The 16,261-nt window shown below is 38.9% G+C and overlaps 1 protein-coding gene across 1 annotated transcript; it reads right to left on the bottom strand.

Moving 5' to 3' along the window:
• Positions 1-326: 326 nt before the first annotated feature.
• On the bottom strand, positions 327-13,670 carry LOC132139698 (A disintegrin and metalloproteinase with thrombospondin motifs 8-like). The gene is made up of 9 exons (XM_059548253.1): positions 12,903-13,670; positions 9,022-9,261; positions 7,889-8,021; positions 7,105-7,272; positions 4,891-5,189; positions 3,519-3,705; positions 3,189-3,361; positions 2,782-2,957; positions 327-1,869 (listed from the first exon to the last, which is right to left on the bottom strand). Exons 1-9 carry the CDS (start codon positions 13,620-13,622, stop codon positions 1,134-1,136), a joined length of 2,832 nt encoding a protein of 943 aa, XP_059404236.1. The 5' UTR covers positions 13,623-13,670; the 3' UTR covers positions 327-1,133.
• Between the last annotated feature and the right edge of the window lie 2,591 nt (positions 13,671-16,261).

Genomic DNA, 16,261 nt, shown 5'->3' with positions numbered 1-16,261 from the left:
TGCCGGCCCGAGGCTCGAACTCAGACTCCCAAACGAAAGGTTGTGAGTTCGAGTCTTGGGCCGGCAGGAATTGTGGGTGGGGGGAGTGCATGTACAGTTCTCTCTCCACCTGCAATACCACGACTTAGGTGCCCTTGAGCAAGGCACTGAACCCCCAACTGCTCCCTGGGCGCCGCAGCATAAATGGCTGCCCACTGCTCCGGGTATGTGTTCACAGTGTTTGTGTGTTATTACTGCTCTGTGTGTGTGCACTTTGAATGGGTTAAAAGCAGAGCACAAATTCTGAGTATGGGTCACCATACTTGGCTGACTGTCACTTTCACTTTGCAGTCTTTACACTGTTGCTCTCAGACTGGCATAGCTTGTTGCCTATTGGCTGAATATATGTACAGAAAGACCAACAGTGTGAGGGGAAAAAGCAATTCAACTTTGATTCTTCATTACAAACTAAAATAATTCATCCAAATCAACAGTCATAACCAGGCAACATTTTAAAGGTAAAATCAGCATATTTGTATCTATTCCAACAGCTGTTATCTGTGTACGTTGTTCACATACACCTATTGCATAACCAGTAATGGACTGTACTTCCAAATATTGTTTCCTCCAGTGTTGTAATTTGAAAAATCTGTAAGTCTTTGAGGGTGATACCAGTATTAAAAGTAATAGATATAATATGAAACTGACTCAATGCTACAAAACTGGCAGCTAAAATAAATGTGAGAAATTAATTAGTCTATCATGTATAAAAATACTAAATGCAGTCCGTTGTGGACAATTCTAGGAAGGTGGATTCTCTGACTTGAATAATTTATTTTGAACAGAATTTCAGCAGGTTTGTGCAAATGTTTTCCAAAGGACTCCTCTCTAAATGACTATGAACATTATTAAGCTTGTATTGACTGAGGTAGATCTCCGTGGGAGGTTACCTTTGTGGTTAGTAGACAGAGAATTAGATTAAACCATATTATAGATATTAATTCATATCAAATGTCCTGGTTATGCTTGATAGGTCATCTCCAGTCTAATGTTCAATCCCCCAAGAGCTTCTTTGCTTGTTTCTGAAGCTTTTTCTCAGTCACTAGAGACAAAACGGATCCCACCACCTTCTCATACTCCACACAATGTCAGCTTTAGCAGTCCTGGTAAAAACATTCCCCTACAGCTACCTCTGGCCTCTTGTCTGGGTTACACTTCTCATGCCCTAGAACCTTGCCCGTGTAGTCCACACAGACTACGGTGCGGTGGCGCTGTCCGACACCACAAGTCTGTGAGCATGTTGACCATGGCCCCATTTGCCACATAGGACAGGGCAAATCCCCACAGGGCCGGATGTCTGCTGGTCGCAGGTCGGCATCGCAGAGGTAAGACAAGGATCCCTCCCCATCTCTACACTCCGCGCTTCTCCTGGACCATCCAGCACCACAGCTCTTGGAGCACTCAGACCACTCACCCAGGACCCACTCAGCTCCCCCAAAAGGCAAGATGACATGTGGCGAAATTCTACTCTCTGTGCCAGGCTTGCTAAATGGCACATCCCTGGGCAAAAAGAAAGTATACTTGATCCTAGGGGGTGAGGTCTCCCCAGCGGTGGACAGCAGCTGGATGGTGATGGGCTCAAGAAGTCTGTGAAAGCTGAGGAGTCGCTCCAAGGTGGTGGAAGAGCCGCTGTAGCGAAGCACAGCGCCAGGCACTGGGATGTCCTGCTCTGCCATAGACACTGAGAAATTCCCATTCAGGATGTAGGTTCCATCTTCCATCTTTACCGCCAAGTAGTTACCATCATGAGCGATGCCTCGATGACTGCGTTGTTTTATGTCAATATTAGTCGCCCCAGCCGGGATGGTAACTATATCAATGTAGCCAATACTGTGGAGATATTATAAGTAAATAGTATATCATAAAATTGGATGATATGAATATCGACATCCATGGAATATTTGCATTGCACAAAAGGTTCCTTGTAGTGTAAAAAGGTTCTTTAGATTATTAAAATGGTTCTCATTCAGTGGTGTCACATTTGCAAATCTGCAAAATTGTGTGTACGAAATGCAGTCGTTTTGGATGCAGGTTTTGCTCAAGTTGGTCACATGAATTTTCTGCATTGAATAATAAAAACCTGCTTGTTTAGAAAGTGAATTGCATGTGAGGGGTGCTTTATACATCTCTACACTAGTGACAATAGAGGGTATTTCATTGATGTCACTTTCATGATGGGATATTCCAACTCAGACAAACTGAGTGGCAAAATGTCTGGCGCTAGTAGAGGAAACTGTGGAATCAGGAGTAAAACAAATTAACTGCTTAAATTAAAGGCAATTTGACCCAAAGAACCAGCAGTCCATGGATCTGTTTGAAAGCAACATAGCTGGATCTACATACAGATGATCATCATTATTGTCATGTCACCCAGCCCTTTTTTGTTAGCAAATTTTTGCAAATTTTTGCAAAAATGGTTCTCTTAAGAACTGTTCACTGAAAAATGGTTCTTCTATGGTATCACTGTGAAAGCCCCCTTCTGGAGCTTGGAATTTTTAATTTGTCGATATTATATTAGATACTTAATTTGAACATCATAATTTATCCCATTTTTACAATTATACTGCCTTAGCTGTCTTTTAAAGCTCAATTAAAGACAATCTATAAAAAACAGAATAATTTAATAACACGATTTAGTTTTATTAAGTATATCAGTAGCTCCTTCCTTTCCCAGTTTTTAATGTTCCATCATTTTAAATGGTATAAGTAATGCTTATATATATATATACAATATTTACTTACGTAGCTTTGTTTAGTGAGCCACTTATCTTCCTACAGGTGGTACCATCACCTCCGCAGATACCGCACTTATCCAGCTTTTCACCGGAGCCTATCACCTGGTCACAACCGGCTTTGATGCACTGGCCCTTAACACAGATAGATGTGGTGTCTGGCCCACAGGTGGTGCCATCCACAACCTGCACAGCACATATGAAACATCAGCATTAAAATAGACAGAAACAAATGTTTAAAGAAATAGTGTATCAATGGGCCTGTGGCAAGAGGGAAGTCTAAGAAAGAGACCACTGGCATCTCAGTAAAGCTTGAGAGCAGGCAGATAAATAGAAGAGACCAAAATGAATTTCACATATTGTCCTTATTGCTGATCAGATTCGATGAAAAGGAAAACGTTTTCAATGGATGTGTACCTTGGCTTCAAAAACTTTGAATTCATTGCTCCCTTTGGCTCGGCAGACGAGTTTGCAGCGGTCTCGTGGAGAGATGCCGGCATATTTGGGGATCCACTGCTTCACGTTTCCTTGAGTGTCCATGTAACGGTCACAGTTATACTTTTCACACTGCTCCTCTCTGAAGCTTTTTCCTGTGGATTAAAAATACAGTTCCTGGTGCACCACTAATAATAATGTGATTATAAACAATGCATGGTCTTTTGACCTCATTCACTCCCCTCACTCATTCTCTAGCCCACAATAATGTGACCTATGCCACCCAATGGAGGTTTATTTATAAAATGTTACCATGGTCCTCTGGGCATGTCTGAGTATTGCAGGACTGGTATTTGACCCTCTGTCCCACACAGTACGATCCCCGATTCTGCGGCACTGGAGTAGTGCACTCACGGTGAGAAAACTCCACACCCCCACTGCATGACCGTGAGCACGGCCCCCAAGGGCCCCACTCTCCCCATCCACCATTGACTGGCACCTGGAACACAAATAGAGACTGTTAGATATACATTTTTATGTAATATGTAGCACTTAGAAAAACGTAAAAATACATATTTATAAATATTATTACAATTTAAGATAACTGTTATCTATTTCAGTATACTTGAAAATGTAATTTATTCCTGTGATGGTAAAGCTGAATTTACTAGCAGCCATTACTCCAATCTTCAGTGTCACATGATCTTCAAAAATCATTCTAATATGCTGATTCAAATCTAATATGCTCAAGAAACATTTCTAATATTTAAACAGCTAATATTTTAGTGGAAACTATGATGCTTTTTTTCAGGATTCTTTGATAAATAGAAGGTTCAAAAGAACAGCCTTAATTTGAAATATACATATTTAGAGACATTATAAATGTCTTTACTGTCACTTTTGCCTTGCAAAGTGCTCCTAAACATCACTTCCAGTAAGCATAGTGCTGACGGAATGTGAGCATACCACACAGCAGTTTTGTCAGGGTTTTTTATGAGTTGGCTGAGGGATGCCTTATAACAGCCAGGGCGTCTAGGATCACAGGCTGGAAGTTTTAATACACTACACCAAATATAATCACACTTTTTTTTAAGAGGCTAATATATTGCAACTGCATCTTACATGGAAAGCTCAAAAATAATTGCTCCCTATATAAACTCTCTCTCTCTCTCTCTCTCTCTCTCTCCCCCTCTCCCCCCCTCTCTCTCTCTCTCTCTCTCTCTGGCATTTAGAAGCTGAATTTAAAGTAGATAGATTTTTTTAAGCTGCTCAAAGATGAGGCCTGGTTGGGATCGAAGAGTAGGAAAGAGTTTAATTTTTTTAAAGGTGAAAAAAAAAGAGAACAGACTGACTCTAAGCACTCTGAGACCTTTTCAAACATGTAAACACTGTGGTGAAAAGAATGTGTCATCTTTAATGTCGAAGGAAGGGAAATACGTAAAAGTTTTAAATAAGCTGAGAAGAGATCATTTAGACAGGATGCTTAAATGTTTACAGTTTTTAAAAGGAAGAGTAGGGTGATGCACAAGAGTCCGTAAGCAAGGCGTCAACTACAGTGTCAGATATTTGTTAATAGTGGAGCCTGTTAATCTGAACATGGGTGTTTTACATGCATATGTGCTGACAGGTAAAGTGTGATAAAACCGGATGGCGCACATACACACATCCTCCTGGCAATGCATACCTTCTTGTCTCCTGCCTCCTCCAGTGCACTCGACAGGCACAGACCCTCACGGCATCTCCTGTCCTCTCCACATGAAGTACCGTCGGCCCAGGGGAGGCTTCCATTCCTGGTCGTGCACTGTATCTTTCCTTCTTCTCGACACCACAGCTGTGCACACATCTGATCTTCAGGGGCATTGGGACAGTGAGTGTATTCGTCCCCGAATGTCTGCTGGCATTGCCGGTCCAGACCAAACGTATGGCCGGGGAGGTCAGTGGGTAAAGGGATGCTCTTCACAGGTGGATCCAGCAAACAGTCACCTGAAGAATGCACAAGCAGGATCTTATTTAGCTGTGTTTGTAGAGAATGCTTCAAATTAAATTTAAAGATTGTCTTCCTGTAGCTCAAACAGTAGAACATGGTGCTAGCAACACCATGTTTATGAGTTTGATTCCCAGGAAAAGCAATTACTGAAAAAATGTCTACCTTGAATACAATATAAGTTGCTTTGGATAAAAGCACCTCCCAAATACACAGGTATGAAAGTAAATTATATTATACTTATAAGATGGTTTGCAGTGTTTACTTTAAGCCCGTTGCTATTGACTGAGTGTTTACTTCAGCTAAAACAATCTCTTACATACAGCAAGTTTAAAACAGGTGTGCATGTTAGCTTGAGGGGACTACTTTCATTGCAGAGAGATCTCACTGTACCTCCTCTCACCCCAATGCACGTAAGACATAATAGTCTCCCATCTGGAGATTTCCATAATGTAACCTTTTATTTTGCAGCCTCAGTTAGCTCGCTCTAGAACAAAAAATTATTTTGTAACAAAAGTTTCTGCAAATTTACTGTAAGGAATGTCTTTCATTCTTGAGTTCTTTCAAAACATAGTTTTATCCACATGGATACAAATATGGAGACAGGATAATGCCTTGAAACAATTACACAGACTTCTTAACTCCCTTTCTGTTTTTCCAAGATTGACACTGTGAAATCTAATTAGGCTTAAAGAATCGAGGACCCCTTAATATCTTAAGTATTAAGAATTTGGAAAGGTTAAATTAATGTTATGAATGCTTAGTAATGAAATGCTTTTGTTGATACGGATACAGGCATAACAACAATGGAAAATAACAGCCTTGAATTCGTATCAGTTCATAGTCTACCTGTGGCAACAGTGCAGCCGGTAAAGACAGCATGTGCTTGGCAATGCATACTGCCTTTGTGAGGGAAAACAGTTGTTAAACCTGGAATGTGTGAGTCACTGAAGGTGAGCTAGTGGAAGAGCGGGAATGAGAGTGTGTAGACTGAGATATCGACTGAGATCAATCAACAACTGGGGAAAAAATGTCTACCATATTTCCTGAGCTGCCATTTTTTCTTATTTGACTTCAACTTTATTGTGAAATCACAGTTAATATTAGGCTTCACTAATTGACAGTTGATTGATACACCTGTAGTCTTTTTCATGTCCTTTTTAGGATATCTTTCACTTAATGAGTTTATAGCACAACTTCACAGCTTCAGAGAGGAACATTTTAAACATATTACAATAGAAAACAGTTCTTTTAAACTGTAATAGTATTTTACAATATTACTGTTTTTACTACATTCTTGATGCAGCCTTGGTGAGCATAAGAGACATTAGAAATCAGGGGTCTTTCTCATCCCAAACATTTGAACATACTGTAGTGTACAGTATTCATACCATACATGAGTAGATAAAGTGAGTGAGAGTGAGCTTACTCTGTACAGACTGATAGTTTTGACACTCTCAGCAGAATTACTGAGTGTGGTCCCATCAGCCCATTGTTAGTGGTTAGAGAGTAAGTTAAGACAGAAGTGGCATTTAAACAAGAAACTAAATTCAGAAAACACAGGCACATACATTATAGAGATTTTTAGAGACATTAAGATCAAAATTATACAGAAGATTCTTTTTAATGACATATTAGCAATTTAAGCCAAATGTCTCAAAACTTCACTGAAGGCTATTAAGTTTCTTTTTCCCCTGGGTCTCTAAGTAATATGCGCCATTATGTTATAAGGCCAAAACCAAACTAAAATTGACAACCAATTGTTAACCGAGAGAAAACCAGCTGTTAATAAAAAATACATTTAAAAAGACAGGAACAAAACAAATGTTACTGCATTTCACAGAGTGCTTTTTCACTGACATATAACTTTAAAAAAGGGAAATGATTAAAAAAGCATCCTGACAGTCATCATACCGTGGCCACTGTCGAAGAACTCTGTGATGAAGCGTGCACTACATGGAGACCAGGGAAGTGTTTTATTGAGGTGGATAAAGAAAGGAGCCATCATATGATTTCCATTGAAATGCCCGAAAAACTTCTCACAGTTTTTAGAATCATCATGTGGCATGCTGAGTACATGGCCTGAAAAAAGGAGAGGAGAACAGAAAGATGTACTGTATCTGTACAGTGTAATAACTTTTCCACATTGCTGTACTCCTCCATGTGACAGAGAGATCTATATATCTTTCACACTGATTTTTATCACTGCTGCTAACTGTGCTTTTTGCCTTTCCAGAGGATGTCACTTACAACCAAACATTCGAATAGGCTTTTTTTTTTACTCACTGAAGAGAATGTGATTATTTGAAAATATATGAAATACAAGATATTGTCCTGTATACCTTGCACAGACAGACAGCTCAATGATATTGCATCTTTTAATACGTTGACTTCTAAAGCCACTCTACAGAATGTAAGTCTATTTGATTATTTACTGGTTTTTGAATTATCTTCTTTCTCAAATTTGACATGTGATTCAACATTTTACAATCAAATACTGAAGTAATTAAATGTGATTAAAATGACAATTTGAATAGTTGTAATCAATGTAATATTGTGATCAATATTTTAGCTGCTGCAAACAGCTGGTTTACATTAATTAATGACTCAGTCTGGAACACATGCACTTGTCCAGACGGTCAGTAAGGCTGAGATGTCTAACTACAGACTTTGAGTCTGGTTATGTGTGCGAACATACCGAGTTCATGTGACACAGTAAATGCTGCCTGGAGGCCGTTGTCCTCTATAACTGAGCAGCTTCTTTTGGGGTCACACATAGTGCCAATATCAGCTACACCCAGAGTGTCACAATCCTTATATCCACAAATATCCTGAGGCCAAAGTGAGAGAGAGAGAGAGAGAGAGAGAGAGAGAGAGAGAGAGAGAGAGAGACAAATGGGCATATGAGACAGAGATGTGATATGAAAAAGAGAAGCGAGAGGAGAGGGGGACACATCTGAGACACTGATATCCAGACATTGCTCCATTAGATCCAGACAGCCCTTTTTTCCCCTAGCAGGCTCTTGCCAGCAAAACATATTTGTCAGTGTTTCCATCATAAAATGAAGCAAATACATGGCAGACTGCATGCTAGAAAAAAATATATAACAATTAACTGTGAGTTAGCTGGACCACACAGACATAGGGCCTGTCCACACTTCCCTGTCCAGACAGGGATAACCTTGACTATGGAAAACATCTCAGTGGAAGCCATGCGAGATGAACAGAGACACCCAGAACTCCTCCGCTAAATAAAAACCACCTGCTTCTCCATCCAACCACAGCAGGACTGAGACCTCTGTCCGTTCTATTGTGTTGCTCTCAGCTGGAAGGCCAGCCAAATTTGCATTTTTCCTACATCTATTTTATCCTGTGCTAGCCCTCTGGTTTTTGGCAGAGCTACAATCTAATGCTTGCTGTCTCTAAGATTGAACAAGGGGTTTCCGGCTGACCATTGTGATCATGACCCTGTCATTGACTCAATGAAATTATGTCTTGTTTTGGAAAAGTGGTAGCCAAGTGAGTTAATCAAAAGCTATAGGTAACTGCATCCGTTAAATGTGTGTGGACTGGAAATATTGGGGAGAAATATTTGCCATCTTTCCTGATGGAAAAATGAATTAAATTACATACATATTTCTAATTTTAAAAGTAAATCTATTAAAAGTCCAGTTGTGCCATCATTTTTAGCCCAAAACATGTTTTAATTGATGGAACACAGCTTACTTACATGGTGCATGAGATGAAATTCTTTCTACAGGATGTCAATTAATGTTAGCGGTTTTTCATTTAAATTGGGTTCTGTTATTGTGCCTGCTTTGTGTTTCTCACCTCTCTAGTGAACAAGATGGCAGTGTCATAGTGTTCAGGATGTCTGTGGCTGCCTGGGTTGAAAATTTGTTGCCACTTGCAGAAGTTGCGCAGGGCAACACCACCATTGCTTGAAAGCTCAGGTCCCACCTCCTCATCCTCCACAAACACCATCTTCACTACTACCAGACTCACAGCATTTTTCAGGCTAGGATGCACATAGACCTGTGCTGCCATGGACATCACTGTCAGAAGGTAGTGCTGTAGAAAGAAAGAAAGAAAGAAAGAAAGAAAGAAAGAAAGAAAGAAAGAAAGAGAGAGAATAGAAATTTAGTAATCCAACCAAAATGGTCTATAAACAAATCTCAAAAATACTAAATATACAGCCTTGATATACAGTACCAAAAACTTGATGTCTTTTTGGCATTAAAGCTAGATGATGAAAGCAGTCTGTTTGATTGTTTTCAGTTTCATTATGACTTGACAACATTTTAGAAACAGGCATTATTTTCCATGTTAAATATATTAATTAGCTTTATCTCAGTCATCTGAAATAATGCAGTTGCATTAAATATCATAGTAAACTCTTAAAAATAAAGGTGTTTAAAAGGTTCTTCACAGGGATGCCATAGAAGAACCATTTTTGGTTCCAAAAATAACCATCTCTTTCTTACCTTTTTATAATCTGAAGAACCTTCTTTTGCCACAAAAAAACCTTTGTGAAGGTTCTTCAGGTGTTAAATGTTCTTTAAGGAACCTTTTAGACAAAAAGGTTATTCTATGGCATCATGAAGCACTTTTATTTTTAAGAGTTTAGGACCAGTGTACAGACAGCTGTTAAGCAAGTATTTTCTTCATTAAACTTGACACTACATTTTTGGGGGGAGAGAATAAAGTGGGGGCCCAAATCTGAAGCCCTGTGGGATCAAAACATTTAAACATTTGTTTTTCTTTCTATCAATTAAATGAGTCACAAACAACTCCTGGGTGTTCTCCTTTTCCAGATGGTACTTTCGCCCCCCTCTGTATTTTGTTTTCTCCCACACTGATTCGCAGACATGTTTCATATTTTGTTGCTCTGTATAACCAAATCCACAGTCACCCTCAAACCAAAAGTCTTAGCGGTTTGGTGATTTATGTTACTTTTTATATATAATCCATACACCAATCATTAAGAACTAATTCGTTTTAGCCTTTATTAAAAACCTTTCTATGATACTTCCATTGACTTGTGAATACAGCTGCAGTTTTACATGGGAATAAAGACTGACTGGAATAAAAATGTGTCCCTGAATGACAGTTTTGTCCTGAGATCCTTGATAATGTGAAACAGCACATATGATAGCTGTTTTGAGTGCAATCATATTTAGCTAACAGCACATTAGTTAAATGGATAAACATATATACTGTCCTTTCAATGTTTACTTCAAAACATATCTTAAGAGTTAGCAATGTTAACATAATGTGTTTTTTTCATACAGTGCTATAAGTAGGCTAATTCATATTCAGAAACATGCATTTCTGACAAACCAGTTATTATGCATATTTCTATTTACACCAAGCTTCACATTTCTCCAAACAATGTGCAGACTAAAAATGGACTATAAATTGTAGGTGAAATGGAGTGAAATATTTTGCTCTACGCGTTCCCAGATTATAACAAATTCTGTTTAACTGGCAGCATTCCTCCAATTTTCACTGAGATTGCAAGATGGTAGGCTGCTCTAAGGTGACTGAAACCCTGCAACAGGAGGTTGTACAAATGAAGGCCAAAGGGGTGACCCTGTAAGACATTCCAAGATAAATTTGTCATCCTAAATCTGTGATTTCTTGAATATTGCAGATTTAGACAACCCCCCAAAAGCTGGTTGTCCACGAAAGACATAGCACAAGAAGACAGGATAATGCAGAGACTCTCATTATGGAATAGGTTCAACACTGCAGCTGGAATTGCTAGCCAGTTCAGTGCTGAACAGGGTAAGGATCTGTCTCGGAACATTTAAGAAAAGTCAGACTGAAAGCACATTCTGCAGTGACCAAGCTTCTCATCAGTAGAAATAATCAAAAGGCTAGACTCTATTGAAGCTAAGAACACTGATATAATGAAATGGTTGGGCCATTGATCTAAACCCAACTGAAGATCTCTGGAATATCCTTGGCAACAAAGTTATAGCTAAGAAACCAATTATACCAAACAATGGAAGAAGAAGACCAAGATCAAACCAATCTTATAGTTGTAATCTTTTTTTATGCTACAGTGGTTACTGTTCTCTTATTTCGATTACTGTGTTTTCCACAAAATAAAGATTTTTGCTCAAATGCCTTGGATATTTTATCAAACATGATCAAATCTGAGAGATGAAGATGAACAATATTTCAGAAAAAATTATGCAATGGGCGGTTTCTCAGTTTAATGGTTCATTTAAAATCAAACACACGATTGGTACTGTAAAGAGTACACAAATTTTGGATTTTGTTAGAGCAGTAGGCTATATATACTGTCCCATATAAATCTTTAAAGGCCATTTAAAAAAATAGTACTGTAAAATGTAAAAAAAATAATAATAATAATTTTAGTTTTTAACAAGATCAAAACATCCTTTATTAAACCACTTTTCAGACTTATTGTATCCTTGCAGAGTTTCTTCATTAAGTTCTAACAGCGCTTATTTCAAGCAGCGCTTGCCTATAGGATATATGGACAACACGTCTCGTTATAAAATGGTGCTTCAATAAATGACAAATGAATACAGAGCTTGACTCATACTCCACTGTTCAAACAAAATCCGAAATTAAAGCTCAATCAATCCACACAGCCATATTGGTCTTCAATCCATTTCATGGCAAGCTTTCCTCTGCCGCCACAGAGGATGCGTTAAAGTGGACATAAGGCTGTGAAATTATAAGTATACTTGACCCTTGAACTTGGCTTTATTGACCCGTATTTTTTATTTACATTTTTTTTTGCAAAGGTCACTTTAGGGGCTCCATAGTAACTCCAATCTAAATCCACCTGAGCTTTCCATCTCCATGAGAGAAACCCCGCTGCAAGCAACCGACGAGAGAAAGAAAACCTTTCATGAGAGAAAACATGCCAAAAACTTTCAAAAAGCCAGTTTTGCTCCAGGATCAGTACTCCCTACAACACTGCAGTATGCTGACCTAAAATGCACTCTGAAGGCTGTTGGAAAAGTTCAGTTTTATGTGTTAACACAGTGGTTCCCAACCACATTCTTGGAGGCCCCCCAACAATACATGTTTTCAATGTCACATTTATCAAACACACCTGATTCAGATCATCAGCTCATTGTTAGATACTCCAAGACATAAACTGGGTGTGTCAGACAAAGGAGAGATGCAAAATGTGCAATGTTGGGACGGGGGGCCTCCAGGAACGTGCTTGGGAACCACTGTGTTAATGCACACTTTCTTTGCATGCTCATAGTTGTCAGACTGAATGTCACCTTGAAAACTTATTGAGAAGACTTGATGGGTCTCTGAGAAACGAATATTATATAGGTACCATATTAAAGGTGGATGTAGCAAATAAGCTACAGTTAAAACGTTAGTAAAAATGTCTACAAATATTCCATAGGCTACATATTGCAGTCACAGTTCTCCATATTGCTAAGGACAACAATTGGGGCATGACTGAAAGATATTAACTTGTAAAATAAATTAATAGATAAAAAAAATTATATATACATTTATTGCAATTCATATAAAGTGGTTTCACCAGGTGGTCTGTTTAAAGCCCCTCGCATGAGTGGTGAAACGTCTTTAGTGAATGAATAGGTCGGTCTAAATTGTACATTATGTTTCAGAACAAATCTAATATTAACAATTGCTCACGCCATTCAAAATAAAACGACTAGAAAATGTGTGACTTCTCTATGACTCACCTTTATCTCTTCTCCATAGAAGCGTGTCATAGAAGCGTCAGCGACTACCAGGGTCTCGATGTATCTCGCAGCTGACACGAATCTTTTTGCGCGTTTCACTTTGCTTTCTTCGTATTTACTAGAGTTAAGGTTGCTCTTTTTCACCAAACTGTCAACTTTCTGTTGATCAAAGAGCATATTCGACGCTCTGCGATTTTTGGAAAAGGCTCGCCTTTTAACGACGTGCACCTGCAGAAAAGATTCCACGGCAGTCTTGGCACTTGCTTTAGGCTGAATGAAATACTCGTCCCCTTGCGTTATGAAGGTACCCTGGATGCCATGGCATAAGCTGACTGCAACTACCGATTCCTTTTCAGAGTTGACCGTTCCTTTGTAGAAACAGTCTCTGAGGTCCGCGCCGCTGTCTCCGTACAGGGGGACATCCCTGAAAACAGCTCCGCTCCTGGAGGCGTCCAGAACGGCTGGAAGGTGTTTTGCCTTTACGCGCTGGACGTTTAATGATGGAGACACGAACTTGCTATCCGGCGTCAGGTCAAGCAGGAAAAGTTGACCAAATGCATTGATCTTAAAAAGCTGTCTCTCTTCATTTCTCCAAAAAACACCTTTTCTGAATGCAAGGTTTACTGGCACGGTCTCCTCTTCCTCGTGTAGCTCACCCAGCGTTAACTGAGACATTAGATTTGCTAAGAAAAACATGTAACAAGCAATTGTGGATACCATTTTAATAGTGAATTAAAAAAAATATTCAAACCTTTATGTTGAAGTTTAAAACAAAAATACAGACGAAAATAATCCACTGAAAATTAAAAGGAAAAACAATAATAATATTAAAATTGTCTTATAAGAGTTCAAATTGAGTCTCGAGAGTTCACAGAAACAGTATTGTAAGAAAATACTCATCATCCGGCTCAGTGTATAAGCGAATAATGTTCTTGCGCTGGTATTTATACAGTCTTGGACTTCTCCAGCGTACGCGGTTTATTTTTGATATTCATTCTCTCTCCTCCCCCTCGTGCGCCAAAGCAAGAAAAAAACCGGGTTTGATCCAATAGGGCTACCGGCACGGCCCCTTTTCACTGCTGTGGGTCTTGCTTACAGCTATTATTATTAGTGATGGGATTTATGGCTCTTTGAGGGGATCCGGATCTTCACGATCCGTTCCTTTCAAAGAGCCGTTCAAAAGAAAGCTCTTTTTAAATATTTAGTCAGTTTTAAGAAGCCAGCTTGGGGGCATCTCAGTTTATCCTGGAAATAATCACTGGGAGGAATGATGAGGTGAGATTTGTAGTCAAATAATTAAAACTCAGATATCACACACCAATATCTGAGTTTGAATTATTCTGAAATATTGATTATTACCTCATTTGTCATGTGTGGACTATATTCCATAGGGTTGCACAAATCCCTCTGCTTAGACAGTGACATCACTATTTTGGATTTACCTTTAGTACAAAGTGTGTGTGTGTGTGTGTGTGTAAAGCTACGTTGACTTATGTTATTCATACAATACCTACTCACGAATAAACATCAAAAAGAAAGCCGGCTGCAATGAATTTATGTGCAAAACAGCTTTTACTACAAACACTTCCACACAAGAACATTGTTATCACACAAGAACATTTTGATAGAAAACTAAAAATATTTAAAGTAGATAAAATTCTAATAAATAAAATGGAAATGTCTACATACTACTGTAAACTTTGCAAATAGGACATCAGCCCCTTCAAGTCAATGAACAATAACAAAGTGGGCTGCAATGAATGTCTGTGACAGCTGACAATGACAGAGGCACGCAGGGTTTTTTTTCCACTGGAGTCCTACTCACGTGAAGGATGCGTGCACAACTAATAACTAATATCATCACGCTATAAAGGGTTTGCCTGCGCTGGGTGCGCCCCTCCCCCATAACTGTTCTGTCTCGCGGAGGAGCTCATTTGTGTGCATCTGTGTGAAACACGCATAGGAAAAAAGAACGACAGAAAGAACGGCTCCCCTCCAGCCGCGACTCGGCTCCCATCGTTCATGTTTATGAGCCGTTCAAAAGAATCGGTTCGTTCGCGAACGTCACAAGTCTAATTATTATAACAACCGGCTGGAATGCTGTAGGACACTTGAGCTACGTGTTGAGTTTCAACCAGATGCTAGAGAGTGTGTTAGACCCGTGAAAATCTAGGAAGAAACGCAATGTACTCACGAGCAATTGGTGTCTTCCTAGATAGCTGCGGACTGTGAAGGTGACATCTGAATAGATCCTGGCTGGAGGTAAATCATAAATCAAAACAAATGAAAAAAAAAAAGTTTTCTCAGATAGCCTGTACGTGCAAATCACGTAGTGCACAAATTGTGTTAATGTTAATAATGTTATTTCAAATAATTGACGCACAACCCTGAGCTTTATGGCTAATATGCTATTTACAATACACACAATAAGATTTTTGAAGGAGGTGTTGATTATCTTAGCGCAGTATATGCGTATCAGGGTGATTTGAAAACCACGCTCAGGGGCAGCATTGTATCATTTGCAGTATCAAGTTGGAAACCGGACATTTTCCTGCCAATAAAACAATTTAACAAGATCATATAGGATCCTACTGTATAAAAACGCTATCCAATACTATATATATATATATATATATATATATATATATATATTTTTTTTTTTTTTTCTTCTTCTTTCTTTTTCCTTCTCCGGAAAGAGGTTATTTTGTTATCGATCGTACTTTTAATATTTGTATGGCTCTTGATATGTCGCAAGCTGCATTTAAATTTTTTCATCACAAGATGTCGCTCTTATACCTGTGCATAACTGAATGTGGTCACTTGAGCAAGGATATCAAATTGACCATTTTTAGATTCAGAAGTCCTTACAGAAGCATAAAGAAGAAATTGATTGTCAGCGGGATGACACCCCCAAAGGTACACCTTAGCTATAGCCCTAGACAAGGAATATTTCTCTATACTGTATACTGTAGCTGTAATGTACTGTAAGCATCCTATAGGGACAGGTGTACTATCTATCAGGGTACTGGCACAATGATAAATCGTTTCCCTATAAGTACAATTGTCAGGGTTTTTTTTTTTTCTTGTAATCAAATCAAATCAAGTCAGCTCACCTATACTACTATATAGCGCTTTTATACAATACACAGTGTCAACAAAAATATGTTTGGAAAATGACAAGCACCATGGATGCGCTTCACTGAATAATTTAATAATTATGCCCTCACTTGTGTAGAAGTCAATGCGGCTACACATTCACTTCCTACCACAACACGTGGTAGGACTAAATGTAGTCTATGCAGGTTTCAGAAAAGAGACGAAATAGAAATAAAATCATACTTAGGCCTCCAAACTTAGAG

The sequence above is a fragment of the Carassius carassius genome, chromosome 4 (assembly GCF_963082965.1).
Source record: "Carassius carassius chromosome 4, fCarCar2.1, whole genome shotgun sequence".
Taxonomy (NCBI): Eukaryota; Metazoa; Chordata; class Actinopteri; order Cypriniformes; family Cyprinidae; genus Carassius; species Carassius carassius.
Note: the sequence above shows the minus strand (reverse complement) of the source record. Positions and strands in the feature narration are given on the sequence as shown.

What these genes read in the sequence shown, in the direction of transcription:
- LOC132139698 (XM_059548253.1), bottom strand. Translation starts at nt 13,622, where the DNA reads ATGGTATCCACAATTGCTTGTTACATGTTTTTCTTAGCAAATCTAATG. An exon ending in TACTGTGTCACATGAACTCG is followed by an intron (nt 7,273 to 7,888) that starts GTATGTTCGCAC and finishes TCCTTTTTTCAG; the next exon opens with GCCATGTACTCAGCATGCCA. An exon ending in GTTCTTCGACAGTGGCCACG is followed by an intron (nt 5,190 to 7,104) that starts GTATGATGACTG and finishes TGCATTCTTCAG; the next exon opens with GTGACTGTTTGCTGGATCCA.